Genomic DNA, 21,404 nt, shown 5'->3' on the forward strand with positions numbered 1-21,404 from the left:
TGAACTAGACTTGAACGTTGGCAGTAACTGTTCACTGCCAGTATAGTTGGTCCAAGACCAGTGGCATATGCCGTCGTAAGTGCATATCTGACAAGAAATTGGCTGGCACATTTTGTACTATTTTCTCAACACTTTTCAAGGACAACCTCGCGTATAACATGACAGTGATCTGAATGTGAGGTAATAGGGCCTGACTCTTCACTACCATCTCCGACTTTTCCAGGGAAGCCTGCAACTGGCACAGTAGACAAAGGTGGTTCTACCCACATTAACTGCCTGGCCTCCTGGGAGAAACCCTTAGCTGAAGGCTATCCTGAAGTGCAAACCTACACCATCAGGTTAACAAAAGTCCCAGTCCCCAAACAGTACATGACGTATATCAGAGGTTTCACAGAGATGTTAAAGCACATAGGGAGCTATACTGAGTCCTAGAGAACCCCCTGAGCTAATCACTGAGCACCACATTCTGGGAATCTTCAGCTATTATAAAACAGTGCCTCCATATTCCATGCCAGCCAAAAGTCATGAAAGAATAATATGATGATAATATTATATCAAATACCACTGAAAAGTGCATTAGACACAATTAAAACACATTCCCCTTGTTCAATTCCTAGTGTAGATTGTCCACCAAGCTCTGATACTTTTTCTTGTTCTTTTTTCAACAGAAGATCTATTTTATGTTGATTATCTAAATATAAACAGGAACATGAGTCAAATCTCTCCTAATGTTTCTTTTAGTGATTAGAATTTTGGGCCCCAATTTTTTTGTTTAATGCTGAACTGTTAAAGGGATTTGACATCAACTAGTTTCAGCTCAGTAATTCAATAGCTAAACTTTGCTGTTAGTTGAAGATTCAGGGGGACAAAGCTTGATTTAGAACATTTGAACTTGATTTAGAATATTTATTCTGAGTAAGGACTCCTTTAAACTTACAGAAGGGACTGAGAGCTCGGTATGTTGAAATTATTCTTACTGATTTTCTCTGAGATCCTTCACATTTTATTTCTCAAGAACAGTAGTTCCCAATCTTGGGTAACCCACGTGTTTTTGGACTGCAACTTCCAGAAACCCTGGCCAGCACAGCTTGTGGCGGAGGCTTCTGGGAGTTGCAGTCCAAGAATGCCTGAGTTACCCAAAGCTCTACAATATTTCAAAGGCTCCCTGAAACATCCACATAGAAGGGGCTACAAGGAGAAAAGGAAATCAGCCAAGATAACCTGTCTGTGTTTTGCCCAGTGGGAGTATTCCACGACTAGGGTTCTGTTGGACTCAAGCCAGTATCTTCTAACATATTCCTATCAAACTTGTGCTAAGAAAAATCTCTCCCCCGTACCACTGTCTGCATTTGGGGCTATTTTTAAATGAACTAGATCAATCTCTTATTTTGTTTTTTTAATCCAGTGCTTCTTGGCAGGCTGGCATGCATTAATGTCCATTGGTTTGCAGAAAGGTAAGAATATAGAAGATAAAAGTTGATGAGATAGTATAAGAAAAAAAAATGAATTTGAAAAATATTTTTTCTCTTTTATGAAATGTAAACCCATTTGCTTGGTAGTTAAAGCAGAACTAATGTGGTATTTCAAAATCTGTCTATCTAGAGGGATGGCTGCTGTTACTGTAATAAGTGTGAAAGAAAAATACATTTCCTTTTAAAGTGTTTGCCTATGCTAAAATGAACATATACTCTTGCTTAATTCATTACGTACTGTTCTTACTGTCAAGTTTTCCTACACAAAATTTTCAAAACACTGTGTTAATTCTTCTTAGACTGCAGAATGTTATCAAAGAAGTTCACTATAAAAACAAGTGTCTAGAAATCAAAGCTTTATTGATTTTCTGGATTATATGTGAGGGTGGATGTACCATATATCTGAACATTTTAATTAATGAGAAAAATAGTAAGTTCTGGATGCATGTATCCTTTGGAGATTGCACCTGCATGGCATCTCAGAGAAACTGCCATGCTTTTTAGCTTCTACTAAGTGCTCCAGATATTTTATTTGAAAAGGAATAAGCAAGAAGACATTGCTTACCTAGAATTGTGGTTCTTCAAATAGCTATCTGTGCATTCGCATATATGGCTTTTGCCCCCTATAACTGAGCATTATTAGATATCTTCCAGAGTTGAAAGTTCTGGCAAGCAGACCCTTCCCTCCTCACCAAACAAGTCAGATTGTGCAGTGCCATTGATACTGAAGCAGAAAAGGAGATAACTGTATAGGGCTGAGGAAGAGTTGCGTGAATGCACAGATAGCAATTTGACAAACAATGGTTGCAGGCAAACAATTTGGTCTTTTCTGTTTTCTCTGTGCACGGCACATATGGTGTGTAGTATCTGTGGTAGATTTTTTGACCGGACAATAAGGACAGCATTAGCATAATTCCTGAAGCGGATGTTGAGGTGATAATGTCACATGAATATGGAAAGTTAGGACCATAACCCAGAGTAGACCATTGATCTAGATGGGCGGGGTATAAATCTAATAAAATAAATAAATTTAAAAAATGACATTACCCAGTAACTCTGCAATAGGTTATTCTATGGATGGGGAACATGCAAGCTCATTTCAGGCACAGGCTGGCCCACTAACACAAGCTGAAGCCCCTGTTGAGAGACAAATAGATTCTCCAGTCTACAGAAAGACATAAAATGCTGCAGGTAAAAGACCAGAGCCTGGTAGATATCAAGATAAGGCTATAAGATTTCTAGCAACAAGTGAGACAATGGAAAGGTTGAGTGGAACAAAGCTCTGATATAGGTGGGAGGAAGACCTTGTGAAGGTGAGAAGGCAGTCATTAGGCCTTTTCGCTCTTCTTCCCATTAAAATGGGGGTAAATGTAACAAAAACAACACCCTAAAAGTTAAGAGGAGTTTAAATCTGATGTTGCCACAGGCTCAGAAAATTACCCATTAGACCACTTAGGATCATGAAAGGAGTCCAGTGTGATGCCCTAACCATTTCATAGACAAGTTCAACAAGTTCATAAATCTTTCTAGAACTGAATGGGGGAAAAACTGACAATCATCCATGGGAATCTGAAAAAAGACTGCACATAAAAAAAAAACTTATAGAAAGAAGGCCAATAAACTGAGAAGTATAACAAAAAAACAAAAACAAAAAAAACCCCTTGTGATAAGCCATGGACAGAGATCACACTGAGATCAAAAGGAAATGTTAGTGGGGGAGGAATTCTAGTCCACCTGTATTGGTAGAAACAATGAGCAAATGGTTTCTATGTACATAGCATCTAGCATCTTGAGAACTTATGGAGGGAGATCTAAAGTAGGGGAATCTGCTAGGCAATGAGTTCAAAACAGTCTGGTTGCTGGATTGCCCCTTAATTGAGGGACAGAAGATGTGGGACATTCAGGCAGTAACCAAGAGCTCAAGGATGATATAAGGAGCACTAGAGAGAATTGCAGCCATGAGGTCAGAAGGATCAGTTTTTAACACCGCCCTGTATCTTTCATAGTGGTGGAAAATGAAAGGAAGGCATACAAAGGACAGCCCACTGAAGAAACAGAAATGCATCAGTGAGACATCCTCTGTCCACTCTTGAAGTGCAGCAAAACATGTGAGGAATGCTCATTTTCTGTCTGAGCAAGCAGGTTGATCTCTTGCTGATCCCAGTGTGTGTGGACCTGTTGGTTTGCCTGACCAGAGCTGCTCCCCAAGCTAGGGATGTAAATCTTACAACCTCTTACTTTTAGAGATAAGCTCAGAAAACAAATTGCTATTTTGAAACCCTCATAGTGAGATTTCTCTGCATGAGATTTTTCTTGTCGAATTTCTTGGAAGTTTCATGGTCATTATGGATGGGTGCCAGCCTGGTTGTGATATCTGCACTGCTGAGGAAAAACAATGTTCTATCAGGTAATTCTAAAAAGAGTGGCAATCCAAACAAGAAATCCTAACTTGAAAACCGGGCTTCAGATCAGCACCAGATTTGGCACAGTGGGAGGATGCAACCTGTTCCTGCTCTGTGCCAGATTTGGGGAAGTGTTTACAAATAGTCACCACCTTAAGATTGAAGGACCTGAGCAGGGCTTGAGAGGACCGTTTGAAGGCCAACAGTTCATAGGGCTACTGTAAGCAGGGAATGAACTAGTGGCACATAACATGACACAACATAATGTAACATAGTGTAACATGACCTAAGGTAAGATAAGGTAAGGTAAGGTAGCAACAACACCCATGGAAGAAACCTGTAATGGGAGAAGCTAAAATTCTTTTCTTATTGGGAGATCTGGGAAAACTGTAAGGTTTAGAGAAATTAAAATATATATTTAGAACCATCCTTCTTGCAGCTTGAAAGTCCCTGCAAAAATAAACCAATGGCACAGCTGTGTGGGGGCAACCAGGTAATAAAGGATGCTTGGAACCTGAGGACTCTTGAGACCCACAGACATAAATAAAGGGTAGTAAAAGCCACAACTCAGATCAAATTGGAAGTTCTAAGGTGTAAATCCACTGAGTCAATGGGATTTAATCACCAATTAGCAATCTGTGTCCAAGATTGCACAGAAGTTTGTAACACCAATGTCAACAGCCAATGACCTTAGATACAGAAATGGGGGAACTTCAAAAGACTCCCACATACACTTTGCAGCATATGTCTTACTAACTAATAGCCATGGCTTCCTTTAATAAGCTATTGAGAATCTGTTGAAAAATAGTCTGACTATTGCTTTGTGTTTGGATGAGAAATGGTTAACTGATGAAAAACGGAATCAGGTTTTGGGATTTCCCCTTGCTTGGTGTCTCTTTGTGAATTATAGTTAGTGAACACAAGAGGGGAACCTGCTGATATTAGTGTCTTCAACATTTAGGCTGGCCTTTGCTATGTAAAGCTTGGCATCCTTTTTCCTGCTGGCAATGAAAGCACAATATTGAACAGTAATATTGGGCAATTTGCCAGCATTTTCAGTTATAGATACAGAAGCCAAATATCCCACATAGAGTACATAAACTGGAGCTTTTTGGAGACTGAATTTGCTTCTGGGAGAAATGCCAAACTATGCAGGATTATTATGATTCCTGTGTAAAATGGCATCTTTCCTGTGCAGGATTCACTGTAAATGGCATTAAGCTGCAATAACAACAACAACAACAACAACAACAACAACAACAACAACAACAACAACAACAACAACAACAACAACAACAACAACATTATAATAATGGGCAGGAAAAAAATAACAACAGAACAAGACTAGGATCTCATTTTTATAGTAAGCAGGGAATCTTACTGACAGGAGAAAGTCTCAGTGGAGAGTCTCAACATGGTGAGACTCAGTAAATCTTGAAAACAAGTGATTTTGCAAGTATTCACCACATCCCTAGTCCTCCTCTACCTTGTGCATAATGACTACAGAATCTCCCTGGGAATCGATCTAGCTAGCTAAATCACCAAAGTTAGCTGGACTGCTGTCAAGGATTGTGTGCAGTTCTGTATGTTGTTGTAGGAAACTTTCACTATGTCATCCACCACTATTTGCACAGAACAGTTTGAAAGATGAATGGCATGAATTGTAAGGAGACAATTGAAATGGATCTCATCTGTAAATGCTCCTACACTGTGTGTGCACCATTGAACAGAACAGTGACCCATGAGAAGCAATTATAAATGCAATGCTCTTCTATGGGAAAACCAAGCAGGGGCAAACTGGAAGGAATCAGAACTGCATGGTACTCATGTATAGCTGTGCAAATGCTGTCACCACTGTCATGGTTAACCTCAGAATGAATAACGGTGGGATCTCGGATGTCGTAGTGTTCTCTAGGGCATGGGCAGGTCCAGTCCACATGTGGCCAAGAGGCAGGTATGCCACTTCTGAAAATGACCTGAAATGGGCTCCAATGAATGGAAGGACACAATGGAGGAATAGAGGAGATATCCTTCTGTTGTCACATTGTGCCCGGTGGATCTGCAGCTTTAGCACTTTGACTTGACTGAAGGTCTTCTTGCCTTCTCGGATATGACTCACTATTTAGATCCTTGGCATGCTGCACAGATGTGGTGGGTACATCTGGCCCAAGTTTAATCTCTGGTCCATAATTCTGCACTATTTTGATTATCACAGCCAGGCATGACAATCCATTTCTGTATTTAATTACTGGCACATCAAATATTAAAAGTGGGCCTCAGTGGCCAAACATAAAAATGAAAAAGCTATAAAGGGGGAATTCAATAAGTTACCTCAGAACTATTGTAACACTAAAGTTTTCTGCCTCTGGAGGTTAACTACTTTTTAAATTAAACACAAAGCACCCCTTAAGCAAATAAAAGCAATCCTTTAGCATCAAATACATTTCATGGAGAAAAAAACACTTTCTAGGTGACATTGGAGGTTTAAATTTTTTATTGCCTGAATGCCTCAAAGGAGCCCCCCAAAAAACTTTTTTTTTTTTTTGAACAGAGGTTGGAGGGGGAAGGGGAAATCCCTTCCTGATTTGTGTTGGCAGCATTTAAAATTCTGGTCCCTAAAGAGAATTTGAATCTGTTATGTGACAGACTGTTCTTGCATCCCCAAATAAAGGGAACAGTTGGTAGCTGAACAAATAAATAAGCGAAACAACACAGAAATTAACCAACTGGTCTAATTTAATCAAGACTTAAAGGAACAAGGCACTGAACAACAATAGTTACTTTCTGAGGGGCAAACAGCATTTTACACACAAATGTAATTACCATGGCTCATAGTCATGATGGTTTACAATTATCAGAGGTAATGTGCTTCTGACCATGAAATAAGGTCCTAGCAGGAAGATCTGGGAGCCAAAGAACAAGGTACTTAACCATCTCCTCACCTGCTGATGTGCCCCCCCTGTTTTTGCTTCAAATATGGCTCCCCTACTAAAATTTAGCATATATTTTTCCCTTTGCAGGCTTTCATATAAAATCATAAGAAAAGAAAGCATGTGTGGCAGTGGCTAGCAGAGTTATGGAGTAGAGATGGGCACGAATTAAAAATGTATCACCAAATTCATTTAAAAATTGCTAATTAGTTGATGTATTTTCATATGAATCTATGCTCCCAACGAATATGAATCAATGATTATTTTTGGCAATTCTTGATTTGTTGATTCATTTAGCTTAAAATGCCCCCCAAGCACCTAGAGACACCAGAATTGCAGGGAAGCTTTCTCTGACTCTCCTCTACAGTCCCCATAAGTTTGGTGAAGATTGGGTTTTAGATGTCCAAGTTATACACCCACAAATGGTCCCCCCCGAAGAAAGTTTCCCCCAGGTATCCAGAGACACCAAATTTACAGAGAAGCTTTTACTGATTCTCTTCTACAATCACTTCAGGTTTGGTGAATACTGGCCTTCCCCAAGCCAGGTGCTAAAGGGCACTTTCCCGGGGGGGGGGCATTTTGTGGTTGTATTATTTGGATGTCTGAAACCCAAACTTCACCAAAATTCCTGGGCTTGTAGAGGACAATCATGGGAAGCTTCTCTGTGAATTTGGTTTCTCTAGGTGTTTTGGGTATGATTTTAATGTTTTATATGATTTTAAAATAAAAAAACTAATTGGCAAATCGATCCATTGATTCATCAGGGAAAAAAATCGTAAATCCGCAGTTCGTGATTTGTCAACCTTGACAAGTAATGAATCAAAACAAACCACAATTTTTCTGATTTGTGCCCATCTCTATTATGGATCATAAAAATGAAAGGTAGCAAAATGGCTAAACTAAACTAAACTAAACTTTTCCCTTTTCTTTCCTTTTTTGCAGTCACTGGGATACAGGTGCACCACAAAACATAAGAAGAGCCACACCGATCTAAACCAAAGACTTGTGTATTCAGACAGTCTGTTCTTACAGTGGCTATCCTTGTGCATATGTGCAGCCCTTGCACAGAATACAAACAGAATAGCACCCTCCCATTTGTATTCCCCAGAAACTGAAGTTTCTTGAAAATATTCATATTCCCTCCATTTCCAAATTGAGTCAGGACTTACAACTGTGTGGCCCAGTGCTTTACATCTCAATTTGTCATTACTTTCCAAAGAACTCATTTATCTCATACAATCTCTGTGCCCTCATGTTACAGTGTTCCAGACTTCATGAAATATATTCCAGCACAATGCTCATGGAAGAACCTAAAAGTACCATGCTGGCACTTAAGGAATTTGAAGTATTTTCTTCCAAGCTTGGGGAACATTCTCATGGATCATGTTAACAGGATGGGCCAAGCAAAACATTCTTTCTCACCTGCTATGACAAAAAGTAGAACCCTCACCCAGTTTGATCAGCTCCTTCATAAAATAGACACTTAGCTCTTCCACACATTACTCTTTCTTTGAAACACACTAACTTTGGTTCCCACCCACCCCTTGGTCCTTAAGAGAGAAGAAACAAGGATATCTGTGTTATGAAACCCTGAATGCACATGGCATAGAATGGTTTAGTGTTCACAGTAGCTTATATATCACGTAGATCTAGTTATATAATGAAATCTAGATAGGAAAACTATTTTTCTTCTCAAGCAGCAAAACTGAGCTCTTCAATGACAGTCATCACACATTTTGCATTGTACAGCTAATGCTAAAAGAGAAACATATAACTGTACTCTAAGAAAAAGAAAAAGAAAGGGGTGGGGGAGAAGGAAAACAACTAGTTCCAGATCCAAGGACATCCAGGATTTGTGAATCCAGAGAGGACCTGAAACATTAATAGTAAGCGAAACAGGGTGAATTTTCAAAAAAAAATTAAAATTAAAATAAAATAATAAAATATATATAAATTCTGCCTCCTCATACAAACATACAAAAGAAATCCAGTCTGATCTAGACCGGTCTCCCAATAGCTTGCAAACACATAATGGAATAAATGTACATCATAATAGTTACAAAGGCACACTAATCTTCTGTACCATCAGTTTCCAACTCTCTCTCTCTCTTTCTCTGTGAAAACGATAATCAGAGGTTCAGAAACATAAATGACACCTATGGCCATCTTTTTCTCCTGAAGCCCTTCTGAGAAGGTCACTTTATTATTTTTAAAACAAAGGCCCTCTCCTCTGCCTTGCCATGGGAAGCCCTCTATCTTTTATAAAACAGGGTGAGACAATATGTCCCCCTTTCTGCATAAACCTAAAGTATGAATGTAACAAATGCTTGCACATCTTCTCATCTTTGATGAAAATGAGGACTTCAAGACACCAAGATACCCCCATTGGAAAAAAATGGCCAAGCACTGGAAAATCTCCTGTTTTCTGTCCAAGAGTAAAACAATATTTTAAAAAAACCACACGTTTTGGTCACCAGAAATACTAGCAAGGAAAGAGCTGGTTTTTACACAAAGAATTCTTAATTTGTGTGTGTGGGGGAAACACCCTTCTATTTTGCAGAAAAGGTGAGGGATTTTGAAAATATAAGTCACAAGGTTTTTGCAGCAATATATCTGTGAAGATTCTCAGTCATCCAGGTGTGGTTACCTGGAAGTTCAGTCATAGCAACTTGACTTCTTTGTAGTTAGGCTGAAATGTTTTGCTACTCATCCAAGTAGTGAACTTGACTAAACAAGCTACTTGGATTAGTACTGAAATGTTTCAACCTAACAAGAAAGGAGTCCAGTTGCCATAACTTCCAGATAAGGTTTTTGTGTGTGTAAAAAAGCACTTCTGCAAAATTTTAGCAAAAAAAGTCCTGAAATGTAGAAAAAGCACAAAGAAATTGTCATAGATTGTATTTGTAAGTGAAAAATCAGTCAAAACTGTTGCCTATCAATCTGGCTATCTCTTTAAATGAAGAGAGAGAAAATTCCTGCTAATCTCCAGGCGCCCCTTTCAGGCAAGGAGGTGGGCAGTGGAGTGTAAGGGGCAGAGAATTATGTCCCACACTACTGAGGGATTCTCTTACTGGCTGCTTTAAAGCCAAGGCAAGTGCTGCAGCTGCAAAATGGCCAGGTAGATTCTCCAGAACAGAGCACTAGTAGGCTGTGAGGAGCTCTGCCAGCAACCACCTTTCTGTGGTACAATGTTGTGAGGAAAATGATGGCTGGAAAGAGACCTAGGAGATGGTAGGTAGGTGTGTGTGTGTGTGTGTGTGTGTGTGTGTGTGTGTGTGTGTGTGTGTGTGTGTGTGTGTGTGTGTGTGTGTGTGTGTGTGTGTGTGTGTGTGTGTGTGTGTGTATGTCCCACCCTTCTTCCCACAAGGATCCAAGGTGGCTTACCTCATTAAAACAGTATTTAAAAGTGAAAAACAATAAGTATGCAAATATTTTAAAAGAATTAAACAAGTATTATATTAAAATGGCAACTAAGATCAATATGGAAACACATTAAAAAGTCAGAAAGATAGAAAAAACAATGGGAGCATGGGCAACATTGTCTTACATCCTCCCTCCTTAAATGGCAGGTTACATTGTGTCATCCTGGCCAGGAAGGCCATAAGCGGAGGTCAGAGGTCCATGCTTCCCTTTCATTATAGCTTGCAAACATATAGGGGGGAAAGATCATGTTGTGTGTGTGAATGTACATGTTCATACGCAAACATTCTTTCTGTCACAAAAGCACTCAAGTTTTCATGAGTAACTGAAGGAAGTGCTCCATCTCCGTGCTCCCCCCATTTCTTGGATGATCAGGGGGATATCTAAACTATCTCTAATAGTGAGAGGAACTTTAAAAGCAGATTATGTATAAAAAAGGCAAGGGCACTGACAGAAGAAGGAAGGGCCTCTTGAAGCACCCTTAAAATGTTCTCTAGGGCATATCCAAGCTATGCAGCAGACTCAAAGCATCTCCCTGGACCCTAGCTAATATTTTAGAGGGCCAAGAGTTTGTCTTCATATTTTCCCTGAAGCACAAAGCTGTTTTCCATTCAAAATGGCAGTTGGTTCATATTGTGAAGCTATTCATGCCAGCTAAGGGACATCATGGAGCTGTATTCAGTGGTTGACTGCAAAGGGAAAACAGGGGTACGGTTTACACATATGTGTTAGAGACCCCAGCTTCCCAGTTCCTATGAAAACCTGCATTCTATCAAATACCGGCCTTTATCTTGCCCTTCCCAGGTTCTTCAGGATCAAAGCCTCTCTTTGCAAATTGGCGTTTCAAAGTCACAACTTAATGCATTGGGTTTTTGCTATATGGTTTATAGATCTTTGACACAGAAATTTGTAGGTAGAAGTTTATTTGTTTTTTCATCTGATATTAACAGCCCTCAGCTTAACAGAAGGCTGGTACTAATCTCCAGACAACACAGACAAAAACCATGATTCCCCTGAGTCTGGTACCAGTAAAATTTTCAGTGGGATTTTCAAACTGTTGTCTCATATTCCTAATGTCTTAGCTGGCTCGTCAGCTGCAGTCTTCTCCTCGCCTTTTCCTAATCTCTCTTTGCAAACTCTTTGCTGAACAGTTCACTTTTGTCATTTCCCCATCCTCCTCCCGATCTCTCTATTACACACACATGCGCGCGCACACACACGCACATGTACAAAAGCTATCCATTTGAAAGTGGGCACAATTAATTTCAAGGGCTTGCCCTCAAATGATGCTAATTCTTAATGGAAGATGAAATCAACTAAATGGAATTTCGCATAGCAATTAGTTCACAATTGCATAAGCATTCTTCTTCTTCTTCTAATTACCCATCAACAAATTGACTCTTAGAATGCTTTAATACAAAAGCTTGGGTTTGTTCTGGTGGTGGCATTTATCAAGATGGGGTTTACAGAGACAGTGTTCATAGAAATAAAATTTCCACGGAAAATCATATGTATCTACTGCTGTTCTTTCCAATGCCAACCAATGTTGTTCCACAAATAACAACAGAAGCCTGAATGTTCACCGTCAGCACTCCTGTGATCTCCAAGGACCCCACCCACAAATTCTACAGCACATGGGGAGAATTTTTCCATGTTTAGAGAAGCTTCAGCACCCCCCCCCAATTAAAAAATGGTTGCAAGATAGCATCAGCAGATTTTTGATGGTTATCGGTTAAAAAACAATTTTAATGTAAGGAAATTGGGGTGGGAGTTATGGGAGCATCTGTAGTATTCTAATCTTCAGAGATGAGCATGTGTGGCCCCTGGACCTACAGAGACTTCCCATCACTGCTTTATAATGACAAAACTCTAGGAACTTTAAAGAACCACTTTGACACTTAATATTGGTCAGGGCAGGTGATTGGGTCTGGGGCAATCCTGTTCTAGTCTTGTGTACAACTGCAAGTGATTCCTGGGATTGATGGTTATGCTTGCACATTGTACATACATGCAATAGCCAGAATCCTGTAGCTTAGAATAATAGATCCCACTGACTCTATGGGGTTTTAGTGAGTCATCTCCTCCCTAACGTCCCTTAATTCCGATGAGCAAATTCTAACTGTGGCCTACTATACTTCAGTATAGTAGGCCCATTTGAATTAAGGGAACTTATGAAGGAGTTGACTCACCACATCTCCATTGATTCGGTGAGTCTACTCTAGTGTGATGCTAGATGTTGGTCAGTGGGTGGATTGGCAGGTTTGGGATGCGGCCGAAAAGGATATATTCAACTGTTGTCCATATACTTTCTTTGATACCTTCATAGTATAAGCAGATGCTGCTTGCAATCTGACACCACCCCAGGAGCACCCACAGTGACTACTACTGAAATGTGAGGCAGATTTAAAAATCAACGTATTTTTAAAATGATTACAGTCCTCCAAATTTATTTTAAAACATTGCACCTCTTAAATTGACCCTTTACCCCTAAAATAGCTCAATCACCTCTTGATTTGTATTATTTATATTTTTGGCATTTAATACACTGCCAACACGGACTTCCACTGCTGAAGTGAAACATAAATCTGCAGTCTACAGCAGTTCTGCTATAGATGTATGTTCTCTCTTCTTGATTTCTTTCGCTCCAAGGTTTAATTTTCTACATTAATAAACACTAAAAGATGGTAAACTTATCTTTGAACTGAAATACTTAAAATTGACCGGTGTCATTTTGTTGCAAAAAGCTTCAGAACTGTAATGCTGACAGCCTATGGCAATTTGCAGATCTCAATTTCAGCAGGAGGAACAGCAGCATTCATTCTTATCATGTTTTCCCTTCTTCATATGTAAGGCATCAGTACCAGCATGGGAATAAAACAAACTAAGGGCATGAACACATTATCTGTTTTCCTTTTTGGTTACTATAACTTATGTCAATGACAGCATCAACATCTAGGTAGTTAGAGGCTTATCTCTAAGCACTGTTCTAAAAGTAAGCAAGAATCTACCGATAAGTAAAAGTCTATTTACATATTCATTTTGTAGCAAAATTAATTACAGCTTTTTAAGTTTTGTTTCGCATGAGAAGACCTGTGACAGTTTCTGTCTTCTAGTTAGCACTGGCAAATTCCTTCATGCTTATAATGCCTTCATGTCCTGTAGAATAGCATATGGTAATTCCCTTTCAAAAGACAGATACCAGTGACTTGCAAAATAATGGAATCTGGGTAGATTATCAGAAATGGCACATTCCAGTTATAGTTAACCACAGATTAAATGCAAACCACCACCACCTTGCCCCAAATTTACTATAACGTGCCAGGGAAATAAAATACTTGTTAAATTCCTTATTCTAAATGCTTATGTTTAAGCAGGCTCAACACAGTGAGATACCTCAGTGCAGAATTTTCAAGCACTGAGGGATTCCTTGCTGCCAGCATAAGAAGAAGAGAACAAGATTTTTTGCTTTTGTTTTCTTTGACCTCAAAGTTTCTGCAACCTTTAGAAAAAGTCTCTGTGTAAAACTAGTGTCTGATTCATTCCAGACACTAATCACACAGGCACAGCAAACGAAAAAAGGATTGGTTAATGGACAAAAAAAGATGTAAACACAACATTTCTGTTTTTTAAGAAGTCAAGGAAGCAGCTTTCACAGCATTGTGCAATTTATCTTATCTGCACAAAAATTACTCTTGCAAACAAGACAATGCAAGACAAGACCAACAGAAAATATCTCACCCTCTTGCAGGTGAGGAGGGGGAAAAATAGATCCATGTCCCATCCTCATGTGTGCGAGAATGAAGCAAATGAGGATTTGCATTCCTTGGATGTGTAAGGCAGGTTACAATGTCAATCTACAGTATTTTGGAAAGCAATATGCAATATACACTTCCTTGCTTCCAGATACATAACTAGGAACTATGCCCAGTGTTGACCAAGGATATGGCATAACTTACAAAGCTCTTCATGGTTTGGGACCACATTACTTGTTGATGTGCCTTTTCTCAAGCTCATCCACCTGTGATACCAGATCCTCCCAGGTGATGCTTCTATGGGTCGCCACTCTAAAGGAGCCATGAAATCATCCACAAGAAGACAGACCCTTTTTTTCCTGTGGCACCAACACTTTGGAATCAGCTCCTGGTGGGACTGTGCCTGACTCCCTCCCTCCCAATAAGGCTACTGAAAATGCTCCTTTTCAGAGAGGCCTTTCCGCACAATCCTGCTTTATCTTTATGCCTCCTACTCTGCTTTTTATTTGGAAATTATGCCTCCTGTGGTATGCTGTGTCTAACTAGTTGACCGTTTTGTTGATTATTGTTTGAGTGTGTTGTAAAACACCCAGAACAGTGCTTTGCATAGATGGGGTGGAGAGAGAGGGAGAGAGAGAGAGAGAGGTCTTTAAAATAAGGTCAGTCTTTAAAAGGGGAAGGAGGAGGGACCCGGGAAACTATAGGCCTGTTAGCCTAATGTCTGTTGCAGGGAAGATGGTGGAAAGCCTCATCCAAGATAAAATCTTAAAACAAATAAAAGAACAAGGCTTGCTGAGGGAAAATCAGCATGGATTCTGTAAGGGTAAGTCTTGCCACAAAACCTTTTAGAATTCTTTGAAAAGGTCAACAGACATGTGGATGTGGGCAAATCAGAGGATATTGTCTATCTGGATTTTCAGAAGGCATTTGACATGGTCCTGCACCAAAGGCTGCTGAGAAAACTTCACAGTTAGGAGATAAGAGGGCAGGTCCTCCTATGGATTGAGAATTGGTTGAGAATCAAGAAACAGTAGGTGTCAATGGGCAATTTTCACAATGGAGAGCAGTGAAAAGTGGTGTGCCCCAGGGATATGTCCTTGAACCGGTGCTTTTCAATCTGTTCATAAATGACCTGGAGACAGGGATAAGCAGTGAGGTGGCCAAGTTTGCAGATGACACAAAACTTTTCTGGATAGTAAAGATTACAGATGGGGACAAATATAAAAAAAGGATCAGCTTTTTTGACAAAAAAGCTGATTTGTTAAATATTGATTCATATTTGTCAAATTTAAAGTCCCGACGAATAAGAATCAATGAATATTTTCCTGTTTTTATTCGTCTTTGTAAATTTATTTTAAAAACCCATTCTGCCTACTGGCCCTTTTAAAACAATGGCATTTTCTCTCCTTTGAAAAGATAAAAATTGAATTCAATAAACATATCCACTGATCACAGTACTTAAAGCTGGCATACTGCTATCAGAAGTTCAAGACATGAATAATTTCACTGAAACACTGAGCCTCACTTTCTTATACGGCTACCTAACTCTGGAAAACAAAGAAAATGATTCCCATCAATTACAATAACATCATTTGACAAGACTGCAATTAATCTGTTCCCCTTTACCTATCTGTAGTTCTTATGCACAAAGAGAGAGAAAGAGAGAGGGAGAAAGAGAGGGAGAGGCAAGCATTAATTGACTTATCACAAGTCGTGATAAATCATACAGCTCATAAAATAGATATTATCTTCAACAGAATATACAGCCGGAACTCTTTGATGTTTCAGACAGAAAAAAGTATATACAGCAGAGGCATTTTGCAAAGTGTCCTTACTACTGCGTGTTTCTCTGTGTATACACATACATTAACATTTATTTACAAGTTACAGTACATAGGAGTTTAGAAATGTACAGACACACATACCTGTACAGGGTGGTAAGAGAATGCTGAAGATGTTTCCAGTTTTAGACTCGTTAGAATTGCTTCTTTCAGGAGTTTTACTTTGTACTAGTGAGGCTACTTAGTGTATAAAGGGTCACTGCTTTTTAAATTATGTACAGTGCTGGATAAAATTTTGACTCTGGTATTCAGTGTATAGATGTAGTTGTTCACAATGAACTGAGAGCACACAAGTAGCAATAGTTAGGTCATGGACCCAGGTTCTACCGAATAGTCCAGGCACACCCCTTCACCAGTCCTGAGTCTTCTGTAGGACTGACTCATAGGCAACATATTTTTACTCATCTGTCAATTCCAGGATCTCCAACAACAGCTGCTGTATGAAACCAACTTTCTAAAGGCGTTAAAATCCAGATGGGATTTCTCATCAAGATTCCAAGTAGGTCCTTTAGGAGATGTTTATAACAGTCAAACTGAGGAACCCCAGACTTTTTCTCAAGGAACTCCAGCATTCCACAGAATCAGTGCTTGAAAAAGTTGCTTTTATGGAGGGGGGGACTGTAACTGTCAGAATCCTACAGTAGTAGGGAATTCTAGCACTTGTGGAATTAAAAACTAACTTTTCCGAGCTCTGTACAGAAAACAGCTTGATCGCTCCTACTCTACCTGTAACACAACTGCTTCTTTCTAGGGTTTCAGGTTCCAAACACAATGCCACTGCCAAGTAGGAAGTCACACTGATTCACTCCAAATCCAGAAAGTCATACATTTCATTTATGTGACAAGAAAACCAAATATTTAACAAATACAATGTGCATAGAGTACTCAAGTTGCAGGTTCCCTATCTTCTCATTATAGATTTATTAACTTGTATTGGGTGAAGCATAGAATTCCCGACCATTGGTTACAGAAGAAACATTAACAACAGTTTTGTTTAATTTAAGAGGACATTTCTTAAATTTTTCTTCTAGAAAAAGAGATGACAAATCTAATTTACTACCAGATGGCTAAACAGACAGGCATCAAAACTCTAGATTTCTCATGCCTAGCCACAAGATCAGCTTCGTATCTCATACCTATGTGTTTTTACAATCTTCCCCAAGAATTTCTGAATACACTTGTGAACTCTCTAAAATTCTTATTCAAAAAAAGTCATATCAAATGGAATTCCTACCCATCCTTCTCCTCCCCCAAGCAGAATTTCATTTCTGTCTTCAAAATATGTGGACATACCTCCCCAGAGAAAGCTTGTCCATTCAGTAGGTGTTCCGATCCCTGGCTGTCTTCGCTGCCAAAGTGTAACCGGATCTCTTCCAAGCGGTGGCTATATGTCATGGGTCCTCCAGAGATGTTGACCAGATGTTCTTTGTCCAGTCGTAGAGAAACATGCCTCCCTGTATTGTACATTGTCCCACTGACCTAAACAAATAGAATTAAGAAAGTATGAAATTGGCTTACTTGAGTTACTCCCTGCCAGTATTCTATTAGTTTATCTAGAAGTGTTTCCCTTTTCGGAAAAGCTGAAAGGAAATTCAGAAACCCTTAAGGGCTTCCTTTTTCTGCTGAGAGCATTATATATTGGATTACTTTAATAACTATATATATTTCATGTAAAATATATAAGAGATATACACATTTTAGCCAGAACTGTGGGAGGAACACAATAAATGTGATTTAGTTTGCCTCTAAATAAGAGGGAATATGAAAGTGTTCCTTATATGAGACTTGAATAATGACTTCATTACCTAATTTCAGGCCCAAGAAACAGGAATATTTCAACAAAAGTATACATTATTTATGATATATTTAAACATATCAAAAATGCAACTCATTTATTCTCACTGAAAAATTTATAAAAACAATCAGCTAAAAGTAGGGATGACTAAGTCTGAAAATTAAGAGATCAAAAATATGCAATAAACTTTCCTCCTTGCTATCACTGGGTGCCTAATTCTTTGTATATGATAGTTATTTCGACACAGAGAAGAAACAGCAGACATAAAATTCCAAGGCAAGTCTTTGCTGTTACAGTCCTAACATTGGATAAAAGACTCTACATGGAAAATATGTCAGATTCCATAGATCAAAGCCAATGAATCCAGGGATTACCAAAGGCCAGGATGATCACCAAAGGTCCTACAGTACAAGGTAAATTGTCTTACATTGACACTATATTCACACCAAGAGGTAGTCAGTCGTGCAACACAACCAAGTTCTATATTCTGAAGAGCTTTAGGAAAGTAAAAAAAGTAAAAGTGCCAACATCATAAATAGTAATAATCATGTGCCCTCAGTTCTGACTTATGGCAATCCTTTGCAGGGTGTCTTCTAGGCAGAAACACATGGAAGTGGTTTACTATTGCCTTCTGAGGATACTCTGGGACTGTGCAGCTTGCCCAAGGTGACACAGGTTGGCTCTTCTTCCAGGAAGGCAGAGAGGGTAAACAAACTCCCAACCTCTGGCTTCACAGCCAGATACCACAACTACTGAGATATCTAGCCAGCTAACACCTTTCCATAAATTGATGGCAAAATCAATGACTGATATGATGGGTATATATATCACTTCCATTAGCAGATGCAGGATTGTCTTTCAATCATAGATGTAAATATTTGCTTATTTCATTCTTCTGTATGAGAAAGTGGGCAAGACTATAAGGGCTTTTCTTTTGTAATTTGACATTTTGTGGCAGAAAAATTAACTGGAAAAAAATTACCTAAAGAAATTAACTGAAAAATTAACTAAAACAATCTTTCTATTTGCACAGAAACCTACTTTTTCCACAAAATTTTCCACAAGTTTGTCTCTCGCTGTGTGTGTGAGCACAAGGTTTTTGTACACAGAAACCCAAGGTTTTTATTTTAATTTTTGCTAATGCTTGTAGCAACAATAAAAAATTGGTCTTTTTATTCTTGTGCAATGAAACATCTCTTGGCCTTTGTGAAGGGATGTCCGAATGGGTTTAGAGCCCTGTTTCCACTGAATGTGAAAATTTGTGAATATTTGTTAGAGCTGTATGCAAAATATTTGCTGCTGGGAAGCACATGGAGGAGGGCTTTTTGTCCTTCTTCCCTGTTTGTGGGCTGGCCACAGGCAACTGGATAGCCACTGCTTGAAGAGTACACTTGAATTAACAGGGCTTTGGTTGGATCTGGATGAGTTCTTCTTACAGTCTTTTGTTTTCCTGCCTTTTATAAGCTCTAATTAAAACAATTGTGGTGGTGAGAGGAAGAGGATTAGCAAAGAAGAATGTTCATCATGGTCAAGTTCACCCAACAAGTAAACTGGTTTAGCTAGGGGTTCTATTATGAAACAACTCTTGGTTTTAAAAAATGGGGGGGGGGAGTGAAACAAACGATGATAAATCTCCATTTATGGATGGTAAAGTCAAAATGTATGATCTTGTAAGACCTGGGAGGAAGCATCTTGCATAAGCCCTGCTGGAAGGAATGGGCAGTATACCAAGAGTGTAGTGTTCAAGAGAGTGACACTTGTTCACTGTGATGAAGTTTGTGCTGGAACAGGGCTCAGCCTAGATCAGGGAACTCTGGGAATGCATGTTGTAAGCCACCTAGAGTGGTCACAATTGACTAGATAGGCGGGGTATAAATGAAATAAATAAATAAATAAATAAATAAATAAATAAATAAATAAATAAATTATGGAGGAAAAAAATAACTTCCCTATGTTCCATATCTGTGACTGACCTTTCTTCCAGGTGGGCTGTGAGTAAAGACATATTTCTGAACAAAGCAGTGCTTTAATCTTGTTTTCCAAGGTTTGTTTAAAAAATTAAATAAAAATCAGCGAGCTGGATATACAAAATAAATATGCATCACGCTTGCTTGTATTAATCAGAGGGAAGGATAGCAGTAGTATGCCTTGCTGAGCTTTAATCTGAAAGAACACCTTGGCAATTACATATTATATCCTATACTGGTAGACTGGCGCCATCATCATTAACATTGCTGCAGTGCCATTTTATCTGTAATGCTAATTGCTCGGCTTAAAGGTCTTGTTTTGTTGCTCATTTCCCCTGTAAGAAAAGTTACATTATGGAAACAGTGTGATAGAAGTTGAGTGTGACCATCAATAGTTCTGCTTCATTACTCTGACACAGGTGTTTTACAGGCTCTTTTCAATATCACATCAGAGTGAGAAATTTCTGTATGTCACATAAAATCATTTATTAACAGCTAGGGGTGGGGTGGGGTGGAGAGGGGGATGAAAACAACAAGCTGAAACAGTTTTACACTTCCTTCCCTGTTTATTCCCTCTACACTGGCATGCCTGGCAAATAAAAGTAAGATATAAGTACTCTTCTTTGTTTATACCCATTTCCTGCATTTAGTGCCAAAAACTGCACAGAGAAGAAAACACTTAAATGTAGCTTCCAAGGGCAAAAAATAGAGTGGGGTAACAGAAGAGGATGGGTGAAGGATGATTGTAAGCTGTGCTGTCTCCGTAGCAGGGATTATATATTTTGTTCACAATAAGGGGTACCTGCTTCACACCAGTACAAGTCTGATGAAGTGGATGGTCCTGATCTACAAAAGCTAGCAGACTGTGTTTGAATGATTTGCTTTTAGTGGTCTACAAAGTTATTGCCTATTCGTGTAATGACCACACGGTTACCTTTTATTTCTACACCTTTTCTTGTATGATAAATGTTTTGCATTGCCTGTTCCAAACTCAGAGCACAGAAAGTTGCCCCATGGATGTACCCCAGATTTCATTCTAAAGAAAATTCCTCTCCTCTGCTACTGGCTTCTTTCTGAGCAAGGAGTGTGAAAGAAATTCTCATAATCTTGCATTAAATACCTGCAATTTCAGTACTACCATTTGAGATGAAGGATGCAAACTATGTGATTCACTATGTTTCTTTGCTGTCTGAGGCAGATTTCTTGAAGCCTCTTCAGATTTGTTATGTTCAGAGTGGATGATTAAGCCTATCCTGTTGTTCTGGCATATCCTGCAAGGCCAAACAAAATGAGAGGTTTTTTTCCCATCTGTACTATGCTGTCACTCAGTGGTCTGTCTGGTGTCAGCAAAAATATAGACAGTCCAGCACACATTTTGCTGAACCACACACTGCTGTTACTGTGGTCACCGTCTACCTCCTGTACACTATTTTGAAACAACAACAGTGACACGGGTGAACAAGAAAAGTGAGTACATGCTTTGCAACTGACATAAACGGATCTGCAGAACTTATTCGAGGAGGCATCTGTCATCCTTGTCGCTCCACATATAGTGCTGAGGTTATTTTTATAGACATAACACGAAGTTCCAGAGTTAATCACAACCCAAGCTATGAAATAGTGAAGGCCATATTTCAAATCTAAGATCGAAGAAGACTGGGAGGATCTGGCCCTCAATGCGTTCTCTGTTATGCTGGGTGAAATAAGTTTAGGGAGACATCTACAGTATATATACTACACATGATAGATGCATTACTCTTTATTGGATAATGAGGCAAGTGATTCTATTTTTGCAGGGAAGGCCTTGAGAAAGACAATTCAAGAC

General features: G+C 39.1%; 1 protein-coding gene across 3 annotated transcripts in view; it reads right to left on the reverse strand.

Moving 5' to 3' along the window:
* The window catches only part of CA10 (carbonic anhydrase 10), a 415,389-nt gene that overhangs the window by 63,333 nt on the left and 330,652 nt on the right, over window positions 1-21,404 (reverse strand). For all 3 annotated transcript variants that reach the window (XM_072990919.2, XM_020784041.3, XM_078384417.1), the window contains one exon: window positions 17,111-17,296. In XM_072990919.2, the coding sequence (XP_072847020.1) occupies window positions 17,111-17,296 (186 nt within the window). The remainder of the gene's footprint in view (window positions 1-17,110; window positions 17,297-21,404) is intronic.

Source organism: Pogona vitticeps, chromosome 2, assembly GCF_051106095.1.
Source record: "Pogona vitticeps strain Pit_001003342236 chromosome 2, PviZW2.1, whole genome shotgun sequence".
Classification (NCBI taxonomy): Eukaryota; Metazoa; Chordata; class Lepidosauria; order Squamata; family Agamidae; genus Pogona; species Pogona vitticeps.